General features: G+C 36.4%; 4 protein-coding genes and 1 long non-coding RNA gene across 5 annotated transcripts; 4 read left to right on the top strand and 1 right to left on the bottom strand.

Moving 5' to 3' along the window:
- Positions 1-999: 999 nt before the first annotated feature.
- LOC138137799 (pickpocket protein 28-like) lies at positions 1,000-3,229 on the top strand. The gene is made up of 7 exons (XM_069057348.1): positions 1,000-1,411; positions 1,461-1,703; positions 1,758-2,009; positions 2,062-2,263; positions 2,307-2,577; positions 2,626-2,685; positions 2,736-3,229. The coding sequence occupies exons 1-7, from the start codon at positions 1,248-1,250 to the stop codon at positions 3,161-3,163; spliced, it is 1,620 nt and encodes a 539-aa protein (XP_068913449.1). The 5' UTR covers positions 1,000-1,247; the 3' UTR covers positions 3,164-3,229.
- A 1,198-nt stretch (positions 3,230-4,427) lies between these two features.
- Positions 4,428-5,601, top strand: LOC138137811 (uncharacterized). Its single transcript, XR_011161885.1, has 3 exons — positions 4,428-4,509; positions 4,887-5,090; positions 5,140-5,601. It is a non-coding gene; the product is annotated as an uncharacterized lncRNA (long non-coding RNA).
- A 2,588-nt stretch (positions 5,602-8,189) lies between these two features.
- Positions 8,190-11,632, bottom strand: LOC138137798 (dynein regulatory complex protein 1-like). Its single transcript, XM_069057347.1, has 8 exons — positions 11,436-11,632; positions 10,898-11,381; positions 9,802-10,836; positions 9,557-9,752; positions 9,334-9,508; positions 8,626-8,775; positions 8,396-8,571; positions 8,190-8,345 (listed from the first exon to the last, which is right to left on the bottom strand). The coding sequence occupies exons 1-8, from the start codon at positions 11,558-11,560 to the stop codon at positions 8,194-8,196; spliced, it is 2,493 nt and encodes an 830-aa protein (XP_068913448.1). The 5' UTR covers positions 11,561-11,632; the 3' UTR covers positions 8,190-8,193.
- A 313-nt stretch (positions 11,633-11,945) lies between these two features.
- Positions 11,946-14,687, top strand: LOC138137800 (pickpocket protein 28-like). The gene is made up of 7 exons (XM_069057350.1): positions 11,946-12,135; positions 12,185-12,427; positions 12,478-12,729; positions 12,879-13,351; positions 14,003-14,062; positions 14,111-14,303; positions 14,353-14,687. The coding sequence occupies exons 1-7, from the start codon at positions 11,987-11,989 to the stop codon at positions 14,576-14,578; spliced, it is 1,596 nt and encodes a 531-aa protein (XP_068913451.1). The 5' UTR covers positions 11,946-11,986; the 3' UTR covers positions 14,579-14,687.
- A 105-nt stretch (positions 14,688-14,792) lies between these two features.
- On the top strand, positions 14,793-18,078 carry LOC138137808 (pickpocket protein 28-like). The gene is made up of 7 exons (XM_069057362.1): positions 14,793-15,909; positions 15,964-16,206; positions 16,255-16,506; positions 16,558-17,027; positions 17,085-17,144; positions 17,199-17,376; positions 17,426-18,078. Exons 1-7 carry the CDS (start codon positions 15,797-15,799, stop codon positions 17,649-17,651), a joined length of 1,542 nt encoding a protein of 513 aa, XP_068913463.1. The 5' UTR covers positions 14,793-15,796; the 3' UTR covers positions 17,652-18,078.
- The last annotated feature ends 1,252 nt before the right edge of the window (positions 18,079-19,330 follow it).

Here is a 19,330-nt window from a genome sequence, read left to right as displayed (position 1 = left end):
AAACATTATCGTCCCAAGCGAGCATCGTGGCCAAGCGCTTAACGCGCCAGTTTGCACCCGGTTGGTCCCGGGTTCTAATCCCGGGGCCGTCTGACCTTGTTTGGGTTTTTTTCAATGGTTTCCTACACCAATCACAATCTCAATGACAGATAACCCGAATGCTGGGTCAGTATTAACCCCTCAGTACACAACCACCTTCCTTCCCTACCCTTCCTCATGGTACCCATCTCGAATCTTCCCGTCAGTGTGGTCGGGGGGAAGGTTACATCACCTTTTCATCATCTCAACTAATTATCTACTGCATAATAAAATCGTTATGAGTGATCAAAGCTCATTTATGTTTCGCGGAACATTAAATGTGGCGGCAAAATTAGCGCGAGTGTTGTTAATTTTCTGGATTGGCACCAGTCCAGTCTTGAAAGTGCCGCAACTAATATGATTCAACATTATCTTGGCGATGAAAAATTGACGAATGTTGAGCTGAAGGCGACTTAAACGTTTCTATGTAAATAGTTGGGACTCACTGAACGGATTATCCTTAATTCTTATTTATGGAGCGGCGGAGAATTTGGCGGCGATCAATGAAATTTTCATTTTTTAACGAAGCGTAAATTTTTTAAAAAATTGCCGATTTGATAGTAACATATGCGATGCAGTAAATTTTCTTGGGCGCGTGGGAGTCTGTGGCGCTTGTCTTATTTCTCAGAAATATTAATTGGCTCTGCTAATTTCAGTTGTTAGCGCAGCAAATAAAATTCTTGTTCTATTCTTGTTCTATTATTTCATCTCTTAGACTTGTGCATTGTTGTGTCTTGGATTTTATGTCTACACACATTGTTGTTGTTTGTTGTTAATTAACAAACAAACCAAAATTAACAAAGAAAAAATGAATAAGTAGGTGTTAAGTTATTTCACAAAAAATAGTTGATTATTTCATTAAGAGTAGAAGTGAGTCTTTTTGTGGTAAGCCCAGAGATTGAAGACCGAGATGAAGTTGAGGTCGACAATTGGGCAAAATATCCAAAATCTCCAGGAGTTCATAGTTTTACGATATTTTGGATGAATCCTACTTCACATTCATCATTCACACAGTATAATGCGTTAAAAGCTTTAGAATGCATGCAATTCCCAAATGACTACGAACACGCAATGCCCCACTAGACAAACGGGTGTAGTTCTGAATAGTTTCGAAGAGTTTCAGTACGGAACAACTCTTGGCCAAGAGTAGAACAGCTAAGATCAGCAGAATGATCAACGACGATTTTGTCACCGTGAATTTGGATCTTCCACGCAAAGACAAACCCAGGAAGACTTTGATTGAAAACATTATCACCTACTTTAGACAATATTGTGACGCCACCAGCATTCATGGTTTCAGATATTTTGGAGAATCTAGAACAATCTTCGAAAAGTGCTCTTGACCAAATGTTGATATTTTCCATTAATTTATCTTTTTCCAGGATCTGGTGGTTGATTGTTTTCAGTACCTGCTTAATCCTGTGTGTGCTTACAATACTTTTGGTGTACAATAAGTGGGACCAGAGTCCTGTGATTGTCACGTTCGCCACAAAAGGAAAACCCATTTGTGACATACCATTCCCAGCAGTTACCATTTGTTCTGAATCAAAAGTCAAGACTGGCGTTTTTGATTACACCAACGCTCTCATCAGGAAAAACAAAGCGAATAATCTAACCCCAAAAGAGTACTCTTTGAAGTTCTGATTCAGATCATTCTTCTAATTTAATTTTTCTTTCAGAGAAGCTTATCTTGGTCACTTATCTTTCGTCTGCAACTACCTCGACGATTTTGACTATACCAGTCTAAATTACACAGAACCAGACTTTTTCGACGTTTTGAAAGAAGTCAGTCCAGATTTCTCAATAGTTAATTGCAAATACGCCGGCAGGAGATTCTTCTGTGAAGACTATTTTGTTCCAATTGCTACAGACGATGGTCTTTGCTATACTTTCAACATGCTGGACCGCACAGAAGTTTTTAACGATAATGTGTCCGTTCTAATACTCTTTAATCTAGCACTGTCAAAGTTTTAATTGTTGCAGTGTCCATTATTCGAATTTCCATGCTTTTGGTCGAACGTCAGAAAACTGGAGCATCGAAAATGGATACAAAGAAGGAGCTGACGAAATGTCATACCCGAAACGCGCTCTCCTACCAGGTGCAAGATACGGTCTGAATTTTGACATCAAGATATCGAACGAAAAACTTGACACTATGTGCAGAAACTCGGTTGAAGGTTACAGAGTGAGTACCCATTACACTCTGTGGTACTCTATAGTGTCAGTAGATACTCTTTCATTCTCCTACGCGCTTACCAAGACCCAGTCTTCTCTACATCCGCGTTCCTTTGAACCGAGCCTTTGCCGCATCCATCAGACCATCACAGATGATGACATCAAAAGCTATCAAGAACTACTCTGCTGAGAAACGCCAGTGCTATTTTCCCTTTGAGAAGAAACTGAAATATTTCAGAACGTACAACGAGGTGAACTGTGACATGGAATGTCTCACAAACTTTACGTTAAAATATTGCGGTTGTGTCCTCTTCTTTATGCCAAGTACGAAACCAATCAATCTCAACTGACTTGTATCTGGTTTGGTTTTAGGAGAAAACAGTACCAGAATCTGCAACGCAATTGATTTTGATTGCGCAGAACAAGCACAATGTAGTTTTCGACATTGCAAGCTCTGACCTCTTCTAAAAGTTGTTTTTTAGATGAACTACAAACTCTGCGACTTCATAACAGGATAATGTTGAAGCAGAAGGAAAAGCCGGAATATATCAAGGAAAATATTTGTCACTGCATGCCTATGTGTGCTGATATTGTGTACACTGTAGGTTCTTCTCAATCTACTTGGAACTGGTCAGCAGAGTTGGAAAGTGGTTTGTACACAATTGGTGACAATGACAGTACCGCAAATTATCACTTGTCAAGAGTGCGGGCTTATTTCGTCAGTGGCAGTTTTATAGGTTCGGAAAGAAACGAGCTCTATGGCCCTACTGACTTTCTTGCAAATTTCGGTGGTCTTTTGGGATTGTTTACGGGATTTTCAATTTTATCTTTGATGGAAATAATTTATTTTTTAAGCGTTCGTTTGATCTGCAATTGTCGCTTATATGGTTATTGGTCAGGACAACAATAACAAGGTACGTTAAGGAATCTTGCTGTATCTTGCCAAGATAAAATGTTGTCCAGAAGGAAAGAATAAATCGAACATTATTCTCTAATGTTACTAATTTTATTGAAAATCTTGTAATATTAGTTGTAATAAATATCTTTTTCACCATTTTGGTAGTATTTACTTTGAATCCATGCAAGAAAAAATTGCTCCTCGTATGACAGTAATTAATTGCTGCGCAGACTGTTTTCATAATTAATTTTTAATCTAGCACAAGGATAATGTTTCCTGAGGGAATTGAAAATTTAATGAATTTAATTTCACCTTCTTCCATCTTGTTAATTTTATTCTAAATTCCTCCACTTAATCTCCAGTGGAATTTTTGAAATCATTCTACATTTACTACGGTTTCTTTGAACGCTCGATACATCAAGTGTTCATTTAAATTTATTCTCAAAGTTGAAGAGTCGATTGTGAATGCACTACAGATTGCAGATCACGGATCAGCTTTTTAAATCTAACCTCACTTTTTGCGTTGTTTGTGTTTTTACTTTGGTGCGTTCACAATCGGCTCTTCTTTGAGGATAAATTAAATGAACATCCGATATCAAGAAGAGTAATTGCTGACCCACCTTCGTATGTCTCTCTTGATACCATTATGGGTCACACCTGTTAAATTCGATTAAAGTAGCTTTAGCCACTTCTCATTCATTATGATTCCTCTAATTTTAATATTTTAAATTAGTTTCTCATTTCAGTAATGGTAATGATATCACACCATTAAATCGAGGTCTGTCGGTTTTCATTTAACGTTCTGTTGATGTTACATAAAACATGGTGGACAACAATTTGAAATTGAAAATTTCAAAAACCAAAAAATCTTTTTTGCAAAATGTCAAGTTTTACTTTAAAGAGTATTGCAATTGCAGCAGCGTCCATGGCCTTCGGTATTTTGTTGAAAAAGAAAGAACACGATGTGAAAGGTAAATTTGTAAAACACAAAAAATATTTGGGTAAATATTGATTGATGTTAGGATTTGGTGGATTGCAATTTTGATGAGTTGTCTAATTGTTTGTGCATTCTGCATTTCAAAAATCTACGACAAATGGGAACGAAACGCTATTATTATCAATTTTGCAAATAAAGGCACTTCCATTTTCAACATTCCATTTCCTGCAATTACAATATGTCCCGAGTCAAAATTTGCAAAAAACAAAATGGACGTGGGGGTCACGTTGGGGTGAGTTTCCAAATATTTTGTAGTTTTCGTTACAACACAGATTTCCAGAGGCGGAGAGTTGGAATACATATCTCTAATTTGCGAAGACATTCCGTCGAATCTCAACATGTCTGAAATACAGGGTGTTAGGTAAATGTCCTGCCAAACTTTAATCGCGAGCTACTGGCTTCATGTAGAACTCGGAAAAATATTTTAAAAATGCGGTTTTCTTGTTTTAAAGCATCATTCCTAGAGGTTACTTCGCATTGGCGTACGTTTTATAAAATATGATATACAGGGTGTATTTTAAAAATATGCCGAAATTTTACCTACGAGGTTGTGGGACAACGTAGAAGACTAAAACCAGTTAAAAAAAAATTTACCTCAAAAATTTAATGTCAATTAAATGTCAAAATATTTTTTGACATAGAATTTTTTAAATATTTTTTCCGAGTTCTATATGAAGCCAGTAGCTCGCGGTTAAAGTTTGGCAGAAAATTTACCTAACACCCTGTATTTGTCGATAGTAATCAGGAAAACTCAACCAGTAGCAATTTCGTCCACGATTTTTTGAGAGCTATGCATTCTTTGAAACCGGATTTTAACATAAGTTACTGCAATTTGTTTGGATTTGCTAGCTGTGAGCCCATTTGGGCAACCACTGTTACAGATGAGGGACTGTGTTATAATTTTAATCTTCTTCGTAAAGACAATATATTTCGACAAGATGTGTAAGTTTGCAAATGTGAAAATTGGACAAATTCACGAAATTATTTTCAGACAATATTTAGAACTGGCAGATTTCGCGCTCCCATATTCTAATTGGTCGTTGGACGATGGATATTCTAAAAACGAAAAAGCGTTTTCATATCCAGTTCGCGTTCACATGTCTGGAGCAAGACATGGTTTGAAGTTAGATATTTTGACTTCAGATGGAAGCCCAGATGGGTGCGGAAATTCTGGGCAAGGTTATAAAGTGTTGCTTCACAGTCCAATGGATATTCCCAATTTCGACCAAGAGTATTTCAAAGTACAATTGAATCAAAGCGTGGTAGTTGTTGTGAAACCTACGATGATAACAACAGCAGAAAGTTTGAAAAAGTTTAGTGCTAAAAGGAGAGGGTGTTTTTTCCAGTCGGAGAGGCCATTGCTTTATTTTAAACAGTACACTTTGAGGAATTGTAAACTTGAATGTCTAACCAACTACACTTTCTCACTGTGTGGTTGTGTCAACTTCTTCATGCCTAGTTAGCCAATCACTTTACTCGTTAATCATTTTTACATAATAAACTTATTTTAGGAACAAACGAAACAGAAATTTGTAACCACACAAAAAGAATCTGCATGGAATCAGCGGAAAGTATGTTTAGAGAGTATTTGCTATGTTGTCGACTAAATCGGTTTTTAGATATGATGGTCCTAAACGAAATAAAAAATTGGCTAGAGAATGATCCAGAAAAAAATAGAAATGAAATTAAATATATTTTAGACGAAAAAAGAGAGGTTTATGAATCAGAAAATAAAAAATTGGAAGAGTTGAAATGCGACTGCCTTCCGAATTGTTCAGATCTGTCATATGATGTTGAAATTTCTCAAAGTGATTTACACTGGAACGAACAGATTTTGTCTTATGACAGAAACGGAAAAAAGTAAGAGTAATGCCTTGTCACTATACTCCGTTTCTGAGTTCGATGCCGGTAAGGGATAGTACTTTAGAGCAGGAAATCTAAAAAGTTGTATTGTAACATTTTAATACCAGTAGAATGCCCTAGGGTGCTTATGATTAACTATTCATGAAATGTTTTGGGCGCACTGGAATCTGCCAGCGCTTCGATCATTTTATGGGTTAGCGGCATCAAGTTCAGAAACAGAGTATAGCATAGCATGTTAATCAGACTTTTCCTTTTAGCTTACATTTGTCATCTTTCTCAATATTCTTTAAATCAGAAGAGTTTGTCTCATCCGAAAGAAACGAATTATACGGACCCATTGATTTTGTGGCACATTTTGGTGGTCTTCTGGGACTATTTAGTGGATTTTCTGTCGTATCTTTGATCGAAATATTATATTTCATGTCAGTGAGAATCTTTTACAACAAGCGATTGTTTGGACACTGGGCTGGTGACAGAAATGAATCAACTTAAAAAAATTAAACCGAATTATTTAATCACATTTTTTCAGTAATTATTAAACTTTGGTCTTGTGTAAAATTATTTGTAAAACTTTTAGTGAAGTGTACGAATCTCTGACTCTCTTTTCCGTGGCTTGGGTGTGACAATATGTAACGAGTGATCAAAAATAAAACAAATCAAGAGTGCTATATACCTCATTTTTTGTTTTATGGAAAAGTTTGTCTTCGATCGACTGATACGCATATGTATACTTGCTATGCACAGTCGTTTTATTGGTTGCCTACCTCTCAAAAAATCTATTAAAAACCAATTAATTATTAATGATTAATGCTTTATCTTCAATGGTAAAACCCATTTTTTGTTCGACACTGTCAGAATTTGAGAATTTTCTCCTGTGTGAACGGATTTTGATAAATTTGACAACTTGTCAAAACGAAACGTCAAGCTAATTTTAAAGATTTTTAGCGATTTGGAGCCTTTAACGGGCTCGTCGAACAAAAAAACGTTGTATTCAACTCGTTCTTGTGTAATTTGGGCTTTTTTTAGCACTCGTGGACCTTTAAAACTCTCGTTTCACTCGAGTTTTAAACTGGTTCACTTATGCCAAAAAAAGCCAAAATTACACACGAACTCGTTAAATAAATAACTATTTCCCACTTATTCTGGAAAAATTCTTGCTTACAATTACAGTAAACATCCGTAAACTTTGCCAAATTCGAGACCTTTTCAAGGTTATCAACAATACCGGTTCTTTAAAATTGATGTTTCTTTAACATTTCCGCGAAAAATCTGCTTACCAGTGGCGTTGCGTTTGGCAATAAAGCTGATGAATTACCTGACCTGACCTGACCTGACCCAGTCTTACGAATGTAAAATGTTGCTCTTGTTTATTTTATAAATTTTACCATTATCACATTCAGATAATAATAATAAAATGTACAATTGCGGACATGGAATCTTGGCCACAACTGACATTTAACTGACAATGTGTGAACTGGCCTTTATTGAAACCCAACTTTTGACGCGATGATGGCATTTCCCAGCTTTTTTGATTTCACAAGAAAAACTTCAAAGTGATTTTCAATAATTGTCATTTATTAACGACACTAATGATTGGTTTACATCATTTTTTAAAAAATGTCAAAAAAATGTTGGCCAAGATTCCGTGTCCGGAATAGTACAGAAAAAGTCAGATAACTCCTAGATACTATCGGGCCTTCAAATAAATATATATTTAAAGTAGGCGTAAGCGACATTCTAATTCTGTTAACAGTGTAAAGATCATTTTTGTAGGTAACCAATTATTCTCCGGAGTTACACAGGTTGCATAGTAAGCTTTATCCCAATTTCATATTGTTATATTCCGTGGAGGGAGAATAGGGAGAATGCACTACAAAAATTAAAAATATTTTCTCACCTATTTCATTAAATATCAGACGTTTCTTGTGTCATTTTCTACGCTGGAAAAATGTTGCAAACAATTGAATTTCCGTAGGTTGCTCTAAATATAAATATTTGAAGGCCAGTTACATTACAATATAAATTGTTTGAGGTTATGTTACTGAAGATAGGCAACTCTATGAACTCTTTAATGTGAAAGCAGCTGACACCTGGGTCATATAAGACACCTTCTCTTCTAATCCAGGAAGACGTGGGTCACATGATGTACTACTTTGCTAGAAAAATTAAAACACCAAATGAATTACTGACGTATTTCTTTATTTTTAGGAATTCCCTCATGACTATAGTTCAGTATAGTATGTCTGTGAAGGCCGATGTAATTAGCAAACACTCGATGCAATTCTGTGTTCTGTCGGCGCAGATTCATCACTTCTTCACTAGTTAGTTTACGTGCTGAAGCACGTTATTAAGTAAAACATTGATTTTACAAAGCATTGACTGACCTTTCAGAAGTTGATGGTATCTATTCAGCCCTTCCAGAAGGTTGTCCCACAAAGTCTCCCTTTCTTCAGGGAAGATCTGAGTGTATTTCTCCCAGTATGCCTCTATGTCTTCAGCAGCCACCAAGCGAGAAACAGTGCTTCGCTTATAGGACAGTCTAGCACTCATAGTTGGCATACTAAAACATCATTACCAAGAGCTTTGTCATTTCGATTGCAAAATTCTTGCCCACCTAGATTTAGGAATGTGGTATTTTCCAAGAAACTCTTTCAGTGCCTTTAAGACATATACTGAACTTATCATCAGGGGATGGTGATACTGACAAGGAAGACGAACTCGAGTGTGTGATTCCGTTACAGAACCCTTACTCTCCATCTCTTTACTAAAACAGAAAATATATGGATATACAGGGTGTTATTGAAAGTTGTACAGATCTTTTAACCACGAGCTACTGGCTTCATGTAGAACTCGGAAAAAATACCTAAACATTTTTTTAAAATTGCTTTTAGTCTTCTACGTTGTCAAACAACCTCGTAGGTAAAATTTCGGCACATTTTAAAAATACACCCTGTATATCATATTTTATAAAACCTACACCAATGCGGTTTCCTTGTTTTAAAGCATATTTCCTATAGGTTACTTGGCGTACATTTTATAAAACATGATATACAGGGTGTATTTTTCAAATGTGCCGAAATTTTACCTACGAGGTTGTGGGACAACGTAGAAGACTAAAAGCAATTAAAAAAAGTTGTAGCTCAAAAAATAAATGTCATTTAATTTTTTGACATTTTTTAGATATTTTGCCGAGTTCTACATGAAGCCAGTAGCTCGTGGTTCTTGGTGAATGTGTGAAAAAATCTCCTAAATTATGACCAAATTCTTGTATGTATCTATTTCTACTGCTACTTAGTGAATTTTTATTAACATCACTACTGACACTTCATCTGAGACTTTCTCAGGCCCTTTGCATTCGCCTCTCAAGTTGTCGTCGTACAGCGTCACCGAAAACGGACCAAACTCTACAACGGTGCCACCAGGATCGTGATCCAAACCCGCTATATCTCTCAGCATGTCCGCTACAGCTGCTTCATTGATGGCTTTGGTCTTGCTGTCTACAACACACCACCTTGCACCTCTTGCTTCAATCAAAAATTCCTTACCGCTGTTAGTTGTTAACTCTGTGATAGTCATGGGATCCATTTCGTGGACATGCATCAAACTCTCGTCGTCGCCACCACCACCACCACCAGTAGTGGTAGTTTTCTCTTGAACTACGTTACAAATCGGGCAGAACATGTACGGAAGAAAAAACTCCAAAAGAAGATCGATGTCGCCTCGTTGGTTAATATTGAGAGCCTGTAATCGCCATTTTACTGATTTGTATCAACGAATCTGAAATACCTACAGCAAAAACGTTGTCCACTTTAACCAGTGTCTTTTCATATTCTAAGTAAGGCTCGAGGATAGCGTTTAGTTCTTCTTCAATCAGAAATCCTGTTTTATCCGCAAGCAAGTTCAGGATGTGATTGAGAGTCCTCTTATAAAAGTGGTTATTTTCGTTTTCTGTTTCTGAATCTACAACACCACTTATGGTCTCCAACATTGACGAACCAGGAACTCTCAGTTGCTGTGGTTGCGGCTGCAGCTGCGATTGTTGCTGTTGCAGCAGTTGCGATTGCTTCCCACTTTGCTTATTGTTCATTTGACTTTGACTGATTGCCGTTCTATAACTTTCCATGTCGTTTTTCGATGGAATTTTATGTTCTGGTGGATTCCACAACAATCCCAACTGTTGCTCGTACAAAACCTTGTCGATATCCAATATTCTCTTAAACAATTTATCAGTTCGTGCCTTATTCATTGCCCAGATCTTCTTAAACTTCACGTTGTTCACTGCAGCTATGTGGTCAGCTTGCTTCTCAATATCCAACACGTTCTTACTCAGTTTTTTCACTTCTGCCGATAACTTTTCAATCTGTTGCATCGTCTGCGCGTGGTAGTCACTGTTCTTCTTCCTCAGTGAATTAATTATGTCTTGAAGCTTGTTTATCCGGCGCTTCTGCTGCGATTTGATTATGAGATTCTCATCTTCGCGCTTCTTCAGGATTTGATAGTTGTAATCCAGTTTTTCGCTGTTCATGGTCGCTTCAGTTTTGATTCGCTCCATTTCTCGTTGCAAATCGTCTAGGTCATTCTCCAGGTTTATGTTGGTTTCTCGGTAGAGCTCTTGGAAGTCGCGGTTTAGATTTTCCATTTCCTTGACAAATTTCCAATAGTCTTCTGATCTCTGCTCGGCGTCGGATTTCTCCTCCTGGTCTCGCTTCTTGTACAGCTCCTCCCACTTCTTGTTGTTCGTTTCGATTTGGACTTGCCGGTCGGTTAGAATCACCTCTTCGATCATTTGAAGCTCCTGTCTATAAGCTTTTCGCATAACTATGATCTAAAAACAAATCAAATTACAACTAATCCTTGTCCCACAAACTCCCAAGACATTTTCTTACCTGGTTTTCAATTCTACGTGTAATGGAGTTAATATCTTCAATTTGTCTTCTTTGATCTATTGCAAAATTAATTTCCGCCTTTCTCAGCTTCTCCTTCAGGTCGTTAATGATGGCATCTTTTTGTCTGATAACTTCGTCACATCTCTCCTTTTGACTCCCAATATCTTCATTGATGTGGAGTGGATCGTTGTACTTCATAATTCCGGACCACTTACTTGCTATTTCATTGAACATTGCTGCTGCCTCTTCCGCTTCTTCCTCCAGTTGCTTCAGCAATTTCTCTTTACCTATACCTTCGCGTTCGCGTCGGCCTGTTTCTCGAGCTTCTGTAGCAATTCTCACATTGGTAACGTGTTCTTCACCGTCTTGCATCAGTTTCTCCAGAAGACCCATGCTTTTCTCGATTTGCAATTCAATTGAAGTTTTCATCACTTCCGACTCAATAGTAGCATCTTCTCCTGCTGCTTCTTGTGCCTCTTTTTGTCTGGAAACATTGAAAAACATACCAAAACACTCTGTCTTGGGCAAAGAATAATACTTGCGCAGGGCTTCGACCCGGCGTTGGATTCTCAGCCTCCGGGCCATGATTCGCTCAGTAGGATTGTTAGAAGTGACTTGTGGTTCATAGTTTTCATCATCCGTAACTTCTTCATCAGTTTTCATTTTTATAAAATTATTCAATTATTTATTAAATTATTTACAAGTTTGACTTTTTCTCCTCGTTGCTATAGAAAATATACAGTGTTGCCAACATGTACAATGTCACTAAATTAATGAAACAACACTGCATTGCAAGAATTTCAAAAGGCATTCGGAACGTCCTTCATAAACGAAACATGTTCTTCATAGAAGAATCCTTTTGCTCATTACTAAGATTTGGCGTTGTAATAGTTATCAGAACTGGAATAATTCAAGGACACCAAAGGACGAAAGAAAATGCATACCTATTGGCCGATATGTGCTGCGCTATTATTACCAACTAGAACATTTAGATAAATAAGCAATTACTTAAGTTTATTATGCACTTAAAATTGCTCTCAATGCAGTATCGTGTATGGCCACTTAAACTGCAGATTAGTGGGTGCAGTAATGTCTAAAATGACGAAATTGGCTGTGCACAACCCCAAGAAGAACTCCTTCTTCAAAAATCTTGAAAATTACTTTGACCAATACTGCAAAAGAACTGGCATTCACGGTTTCCAATATTTTTGCGAACACGGCAGGAGTCCCTTCGAAAGGTAACTTAAGTAATGCACTGTTGCTTTTATTTACTGCTTAAGTCATCAGATATTGGTGGCTTTTCGTCTTGTTGCTCTCCTTCGGAGCTTGCATCTATTCGGTGTATTGGACGTACCAAAAGTGGGAACGAAGTCCTGTCATAGTAAATTTTGCAAGTAGAGGAACTCCCATCTACAAAATTCCATTTCCCGCAATTACAATCTGTCCAGAGACAAAACTGGCATCGGAGAAGTTTAATTATACGAAGATGATGCACAAGAAGGAAGATGGGATACCACTAAGTCGTGAAGAGTAAGTGCATTTTAGAGAAAATGGTCGCAAAATTGTGTTTACAATTCTAGGGATATTTATTTTGAGTACATGTCTATGATTTGCGGAAACGAGAATTTCGTCACCAGCGAGAACCAAACGTTTCCTGATGAATTCTTCGACGTTGTGGATCACCTAAAACCTGAATTTCAAATAACAAACTGCTCGTTCTTCCTCTCTAGTTCGATCAACTGCAAGCCCTTGTTTATTCCTGTTTTGACAGAAGAGGGAGTCTGCTATTCTTTCAACATACTGAACAGAAGCGAGATTTTTAGAGACACAGTGTAAGTGTCAAAAAAGGGTTTGTGCTTGAGCGTGACGATTTTAGCGTGTCGCGTCACGATTTTAGCGTATCGCTGAAACTAATTCATTGCCGGTGCAGAAGTTTTCACTTCAAAAACTAATTCCTGAAATAGTATTGTGTGTATTTTAGGGTACCGTACAAGGACTATCACGTTGTGTCCCAGAAAGTCACCCATTGGTCAATTGAAGGAGGGTACTCAGCATACCCAGGTATCAACCTGTACCCTTATCGAGCCTATTTGTCTGGGATTTCGAAAGGTCTCACTTTGACTATTTTTACTCCGTATAAAGATCTAGATTATACGTGTAGAGGACCATTGCAAGGCTACAGAGTTTTGTTGTATACTCCCATGACAGTACCTCGACCTTCCCAAAAATATTTTAGGTTACCTTTGGACCAAAGTGTGGTTGCTTCTGTAGATCCGATCATGATAAAGACGTCATCTTCGATTGCCAAGTACCACGCAAGGAAACGAGGGTGTTACTTTCAGAATGAACGCTACTTAAAGTATTTCAAGGTTTATACTTCTAATAATTGCAAGCTGGAGTGCGTCACCAACTACACTCTATATTTGTGCGATTGTGTTAGTTACTTCATGCCTAGTATGTGGTTTTGATCCTCCAAATATACTACTTATCATGGAAAATGCAACACCCAGAAATAGTAGAATAGTAAAAAAATTCTATGTCAAAAAATAAAATGACATTTATTTTTTGAGCTACAATTTTTTTAAATTGCTTTTAGTTTTCTACGTTGTCCTACAACCCCGTAGATAAAATTTCGGCACATTTTAAAAATACACCCTGTACATCGTGTTTTATAAAGGAAAATGCTTTAAAACAAGAAAACCCCATTGGTGTACGTTTTATAAAATATGATATACAGGGTGTATTTTTAAAATGTGCCGAAATTTTACTAACGAGGTTGTTCGGCAACGTAGAAGACTAAAAGCAATTAAAAAAAATTGTAGCTCAAAAAATAAATGTCATTTTATTTTTTGACATAGAATTTTTTAGATATTTTTTCCGAGTTCTACATGAAGCCAGTAGGTCGTGGTTAAAATTTGTGCACGCATTTCAAAAACACCCTGTATACATATTTGATGAAACTATACGGATAGAGCAATCGCTCATCGTGTGGGACAAAATGTGGCCACTGTGTTACGGTGGTGTCGGAGACCAATATGCTATTTCTGGGTGTTGCATTTTCCATGATAAGTAGTATATGATTTAATTTCACTAAAACTGCTTTAGGAGAGAATGGTACTGCAATATGTGGAAGTGGAAAAATCAAATGTATGGAAATAGCTGAAGGTATGGATTTAAGGTTTTAATGAAATATCATTCTCAATGAGTGTGCAGGACTGATGGAATATTCACAATTGAAGAAGGGTCTGCAGAACACGGAGACAATAAAACTTCCTGAAGAATTTCAAACAAATTGTGACTGTTTACCCCTTTGTTCAGACTTATCCTATGTAGTGCAAACCTCGCAGACTAATATGAACTGGAATGAGTGGATGGTGGCACATCGACGCTTAGGACGATTTCACAAGTATTTTGTGAAAATAAACATACAACTAAAAATTATATTTGAATTTTAGCACTCACGTCTCGTCACTAACCATATATTTTACTTCGGATAATTTTATTACTTCGGAGCGGAACGAACTCTACGGGCCTCTAGATTTTTTGGCAAACTTTGGAGGACTTATAGGATTATTTACCGGAGTTTCTATTTTGTCTTTTGTGGAATTGGTATACTTTTTGACCATTAGAATTTGTTGCAATCGACATATCTACCAGCAGTGGAGTGGAACAGAGCTCTAGTAATTCCTAACCTTTGCAAACTATTTTTAGTATATTTGTAATTACACATGTTCAAGTGTTGTTGTCACCTAGCACAGTATCACGAATAAAATTTTACTGGTGTGTTTCAGTTAATTCTATGTTTCTGAACACGAATAAGGGTTCCTAGCCTGGGTAGGAAGTCGGAATGGGTATGGTGAAAGATGGATTTTCTCATGGGCTATGAGTCATATCTGCGCAAATCACGAATATCGGTCTCAAGTAGGGGCTACCAACCAACCGGAAAACATCGTCATTCGTTATGTTAGTTTCGTCTTTCTCTTGTCTTTTTGTATTTGAATTTGAAAGTAGTCGACGTTTTCAGCTTTCATGTACCTATTTTTTACTGATTTATCGCTCCGCCTTGGCGCAGATATTTCCAAGGTCACAGCCCATGAGAGAATCAAACACCTCTACAGATGGGATTTGCCTATCTGTGAGATTCGCCAATTTGTGCATATCAAGATTTATGGTGTCAGAAAACACTGGAAAATAAAACACACCACATCATCTCAATTTTAATTCCATTTCCTGTACTTTGGAATTTGGAATCTAGAGAATCAGATGCTTAGGATGCATGGAAGTATTTTTGGTTGCATATATCTGTTTCAATTTAAATTTGGAAATTTTTACCGAAACTCGGGCAAACCGGCAACAGCAATGTCCATTCTCCGTTATTGAATTACGATCCAATGATGAATCTTTTATGTTCTGAAGTAAAAATCATTTCTGCGTTAAAATTTGATTCATAGTGACAGTTGTTTGACGTTTATTAGCTGAGCTCTGACACTGTCAAAGTCATAGCCGCCTCTCATCTAAATAATTGTTGATGGCACTGTATAATCTTGTAGCGTTATTGATTCTTGATTAACAATTTAGGTTTTTATAACAATTAAAGTATAGGAATAATTTTGTTTGCACCTAATTACTTATTATTTGATCTATTAAGAGCCCTTTTGTTAGTCCCCAACGATCCTTTTATCACGCCATTAGTCTTCCTCGGGGACTAAATTATCCGCGCAAAGGCGTGCTAACCTGAAAACAATATTTTACTGACTGTATTTTTATACTTTTAACTTAATCAGTGAATTACTTTCATATAGTAAACATTGAATTGTTGTACAAAGTGAACGTGTGAAGTTGTCATTCCTTTAGTTTCTTCTTCAAATAACTTAATCAAAGACAGAAAAAAAAAACAAGATGAAAAACACATTTCTTAAAAACGCACGAATATACTTCAGGGAATACTGCAATCACACCAGCTTTCACGGGTTTCAGTACTTGGGAGAAAAGGGAAGAACTATTTTTGAAAGGTAGCTTAATTATATGTATTATTAACAAACAAGTAAATTAACGTTTCACTGTAGAATTTGGTGGTTCATTGTATTTTCCATTTGTTTGGGTGTCTGTATAACTTCCATTTACTTCGTTTACCAAAAATGGGAACAAAGTCCCGTCATTGTAAATTTTGCCAATCGTGGAACTCCAATCTACGAAATTCCATTTCCTGCAGTTACCGTTTGCCCAGAATCAAAATCTGCAACAGACAAATTCAATTTTACAAAGATTATGCAGAAGAAAGAGGACGAAGTGCCACTGACGCTGTTAGAGTAAGTATCGCGTGCATTTTCAATCAGATTCTGACTTGGAATTTTTAGAGAAACTCAATTTGAATACATGTCATTAATTTGTAATTATTATCCAGAATTAAATTACACCAACAATGAAACTTTTTCGGAAGATTTCTTTGAGTTCCTAGATGAAGTCAAACCCATATTTCGTTTAGAGAACTGCTCCTTTCTCAATGTCGATCAAGACTGTGGTTGGGTTTTTACTCCTATAATTACAGAAGTAGGAATATGTTACACTTTTAACATGCTTGACCGGAGCTATATTTATAAAGAAGACGTGTAAATCATCTGTACTAGTTGTGTGAACATGTGTCATTGTTATTTTTTTAGCGTTCATTTTAAAAATAATCTTACAGTGGGGCCAAAAAGTAAATGGACTTTGCAACATGGTTACGATAAAGATGCAGGCTTAGATCCTTATCCGCTTCGAGCATATTTAGCAGGTGTTAAAAATGGACTTCAATTTAACATTGAAACTCCTCGTCAAGATCTGGATTATGCTTGCGGTGATTCACTTCAGGGTTATAGAGTCATGGTTCACACTCCGATGACGATTCCTCGACCAAGCCAAACATATTTCAAAATTCCTTTGGACCAAGCTGTTGTGGGAGGGATCGAACCAGTGATGATAACCACTTCCGACAGGATCAAATCTTACAATCCGCAAAGTCGAAAATGTTATTTTGCGGAAGAACGAAAGCTGAGATACTTTAAAGTTTATTCTTCATCGAATTGCAAACTAGAATGCCTCACAAACTATACTTTATGGTTTTGTGACTGTGTCAATTTCTTCATGCCGAGTTAGAATAGTAATACTTTCATTGAATTTAGTTAATAACAACATCATGTTGTTTTAGGAGAAAATGAGACTCAGATTTGTGGTACGAATAACATTGAGTGCATGGAAATAGCAGAGAGTAACAATTAAAGCAGTTTGTTAAACAATTATCTTTGCTATTGTATCATTGTAGAAGCTATGTATCTTGTGAATTTGGGATCAAAACTAGAAGATTCTGAGCTATTTCTAGATCACTGTGGTTGTTTACCAGTTTGTGCAGATCTCACTTACAAAGTCGAACTTTCACAAAGTAATTGGGAATGGAACAAATTGTTGCACGCTCGAAGACAATTACCTCGTGTTGGCAACAGGTTCAGATCACAATTTTTAAATGGCAAGATGACGCTATTTTTCTTTTAGATCACACTTGTCATCTTTGACTCTTTTTTTTAAATCGGACAATTTTATTTCATCCGAAAGAAACGAACTATACGGACCGATGGATTTTTTAGCGAATTTTGGAGGAATTCTTGGGTTATTTACAGGATTTTCCGTGCTCTCTCTGATGGAGATTTTGTATTTCCTGTCAGTTAGAATAATTTGCAATTTGCGCCTCTACGGACAATGGGCAGGAACTGACAACTAAAATCACTTTGCTACTCAATATTTAAAAAACTACATATACAGGGTGATTCTAAAATAATTTGGAAAAAAAACCCGGTAGTTAGTGATGATGAGAAGAAGTCATAGACAAAAAATTTTCGCATAGAAGTTTTTCGTTTTCGAGATATAAATTTTCAAAAATACAAGGAAATGGGTTAATTTCCATCCTTTTGATTTCACTCCCAAAAGTCATCTACGCAGAATTATTTCGTGTCAAGGATACTCCCATTTTTTTCCAAACTCATTTCAGAATCACCCTGTATAAAAGGATAGGTATAGATTTGTATCATTGTAGGTAGTTGAAAATGTGTTACGTATTAGATTTTTAAATTGTCATTGCACCCTCCAGGTGTTAATTTTAGTGATGTTATTGTAAGTGTACCTATACTTCTTTCACTTCAGAAATAATAATCACGTGCACATCACGCAGTTACTGTGGGGTATGTTATGCTACAAGTTTGGTAACAGTTCGAAAAAAGTTAAAAAACGAGACTCGAGGAACTGCAAATACATAGTATATTATTTTATTAGTGGTAAAAATGAAATTTTATATGGCGAAGCTGAAAACTTATCTTAATTCAGTTAAGCCATACAAAATTATTTTTACCTCGAATAAAATATATTATTTTATCTTCAAACGCAATAAAACCATAAAACGAACACCATTAGAACGCAATTTTAGTGGTTTAAGTTATTAATAAATTAATAAAGTGGTCTTTTTCAAAACCCAGTTTTAAATAATTGTATGTTCACAATAAATTTTAATAAATGATTTCGCTGAACTCTTTGATTTTTGTAGTTTATGTGATTTGCCACATAAAGTAGTCAATTTTGCTATTTTATGTGTTTAATCCACGGCCTCCTGGATTCATGAAACGAGTCTCTTATGAATCTAGGAGGCCGTGGTTTAATACATAAAATGACACTTTTACCTTGTCGTTTGAGTGACACAATTTGTCACTTTTATGACGTTTGAAGATAAAATATTTTTGTAAAATCCTTTATAATATTTAATCCTTTACATAGTGAATTACCCCACCCATTTAAATTGCTTTTTGACGTGCCACCATCGTAAATATCTACAGCAACGATTCATCTGGGGATTTGAATTGCACGAGAAACAACTGGTTAATTTAATAAAACCAAACTGATGCCTTCATAAATACACAATTATAATTGAGTGTTGATAGAAAAACATCAAGCTTTTATTGCTTGTCACGAAAATGAAGACGAAAAGTTTTTGGCAATGCGCTCGAATTTATTTTAGAGGATACTGCAACAGCACCAGCGTGCATGGATTTCAATATTTTGGAGAAAAGAGAACAGTTTTCGAAAAGTGAGTTTTGTTCTTGTTTTCCTGTGCAGTACTTATAGTTTTAGATTTTGGTGGTTAATCATTTTTGCTATTTGCTTGGGAACTTGCGGAACGTCGATCTACTTGGTTTATCAGAAATGGGAACAGAGTCCTACAAATATATTTATTATCTATACAGGGTGATTTACGAGGAATAATGAGCCCGATTGAATAGAAAATGCAACCCGCAATTCATCAGGAGAAAAACCCGTACATTTACCGCTTCGATGTCCGGCTTTTTGTTCCAATGTATTGTGGGTTGCATTTTCTATTCCATCGGGCTTATTATTCCTCGTAAATCACCCTGT

This window comes from Tenebrio molitor, chromosome 9 (genome assembly GCF_963966145.1).
Source record: "Tenebrio molitor chromosome 9, icTenMoli1.1, whole genome shotgun sequence".
In the NCBI taxonomy this organism is placed as follows: Eukaryota; Metazoa; Arthropoda; class Insecta; order Coleoptera; family Tenebrionidae; genus Tenebrio; species Tenebrio molitor.
This window is presented reverse-complemented; position numbering and strand designations above follow the sequence as displayed.

Coding starts and splice junctions, on each gene's coding strand:
- LOC138137799 (XM_069057348.1), top strand. CDS start 1,248: ATGATCAACGACGATTTTGTCACCGTGAATTTGGATCTTCCACGCAAA. Junction 2,264..2,306: donor ACTCGGTTGAAGGTTACAGA/GTGAGTACCCAT, acceptor TAGTGTCAGTAG/ATACTCTTTCATTCTCCTAC. Junction 2,578..2,625: donor TGTCCTCTTCTTTATGCCAA/GTACGAAACCAA, acceptor GTTTGGTTTTAG/GAGAAAACAGTACCAGAATC.
- LOC138137798 (XM_069057347.1), bottom strand. CDS start 11,560: ATGAAAACTGATGAAGAAGTTACGGATGATGAAAACTATGAACCACAA. Junction 11,382..11,435: donor CGGGTCGAAGCCCTGCGCAA/GTATTATTCTTT, acceptor CAATGTTTCCAG/ACAAAAAGAGGCACAAGAAG. Junction 8,572..8,625: donor TACCACATTCCTAAATCTAG/GTGGGCAAGAAT, acceptor ATGATGTTTTAG/TATGCCAACTATGAGTGCTA.
- LOC138137800 (XM_069057350.1), top strand. CDS start 11,987: ATGTCTAAAATGACGAAATTGGCTGTGCACAACCCCAAGAAGAACTCC. Junction 13,352..14,002: donor TGTTAGTTACTTCATGCCTA/GTATGTGGTTTT, acceptor AAACTGCTTTAG/GAGAGAATGGTACTGCAATA. Junction 14,063..14,110: donor ATGTATGGAAATAGCTGAAG/GTATGGATTTAA, acceptor ATGAGTGTGCAG/GACTGATGGAATATTCACAA.
- LOC138137808 (XM_069057362.1), top strand. CDS start 15,797: ATGAAAAACACATTTCTTAAAAACGCACGAATATACTTCAGGGAATAC. Junction 16,207..16,254: donor GTGCCACTGACGCTGTTAGA/GTAAGTATCGCG, acceptor TGGAATTTTTAG/AGAAACTCAATTTGAATACA. Junction 17,145..17,198: donor GTGCATGGAAATAGCAGAGA/GTAACAATTAAA, acceptor GTATCATTGTAG/AAGCTATGTATCTTGTGAAT.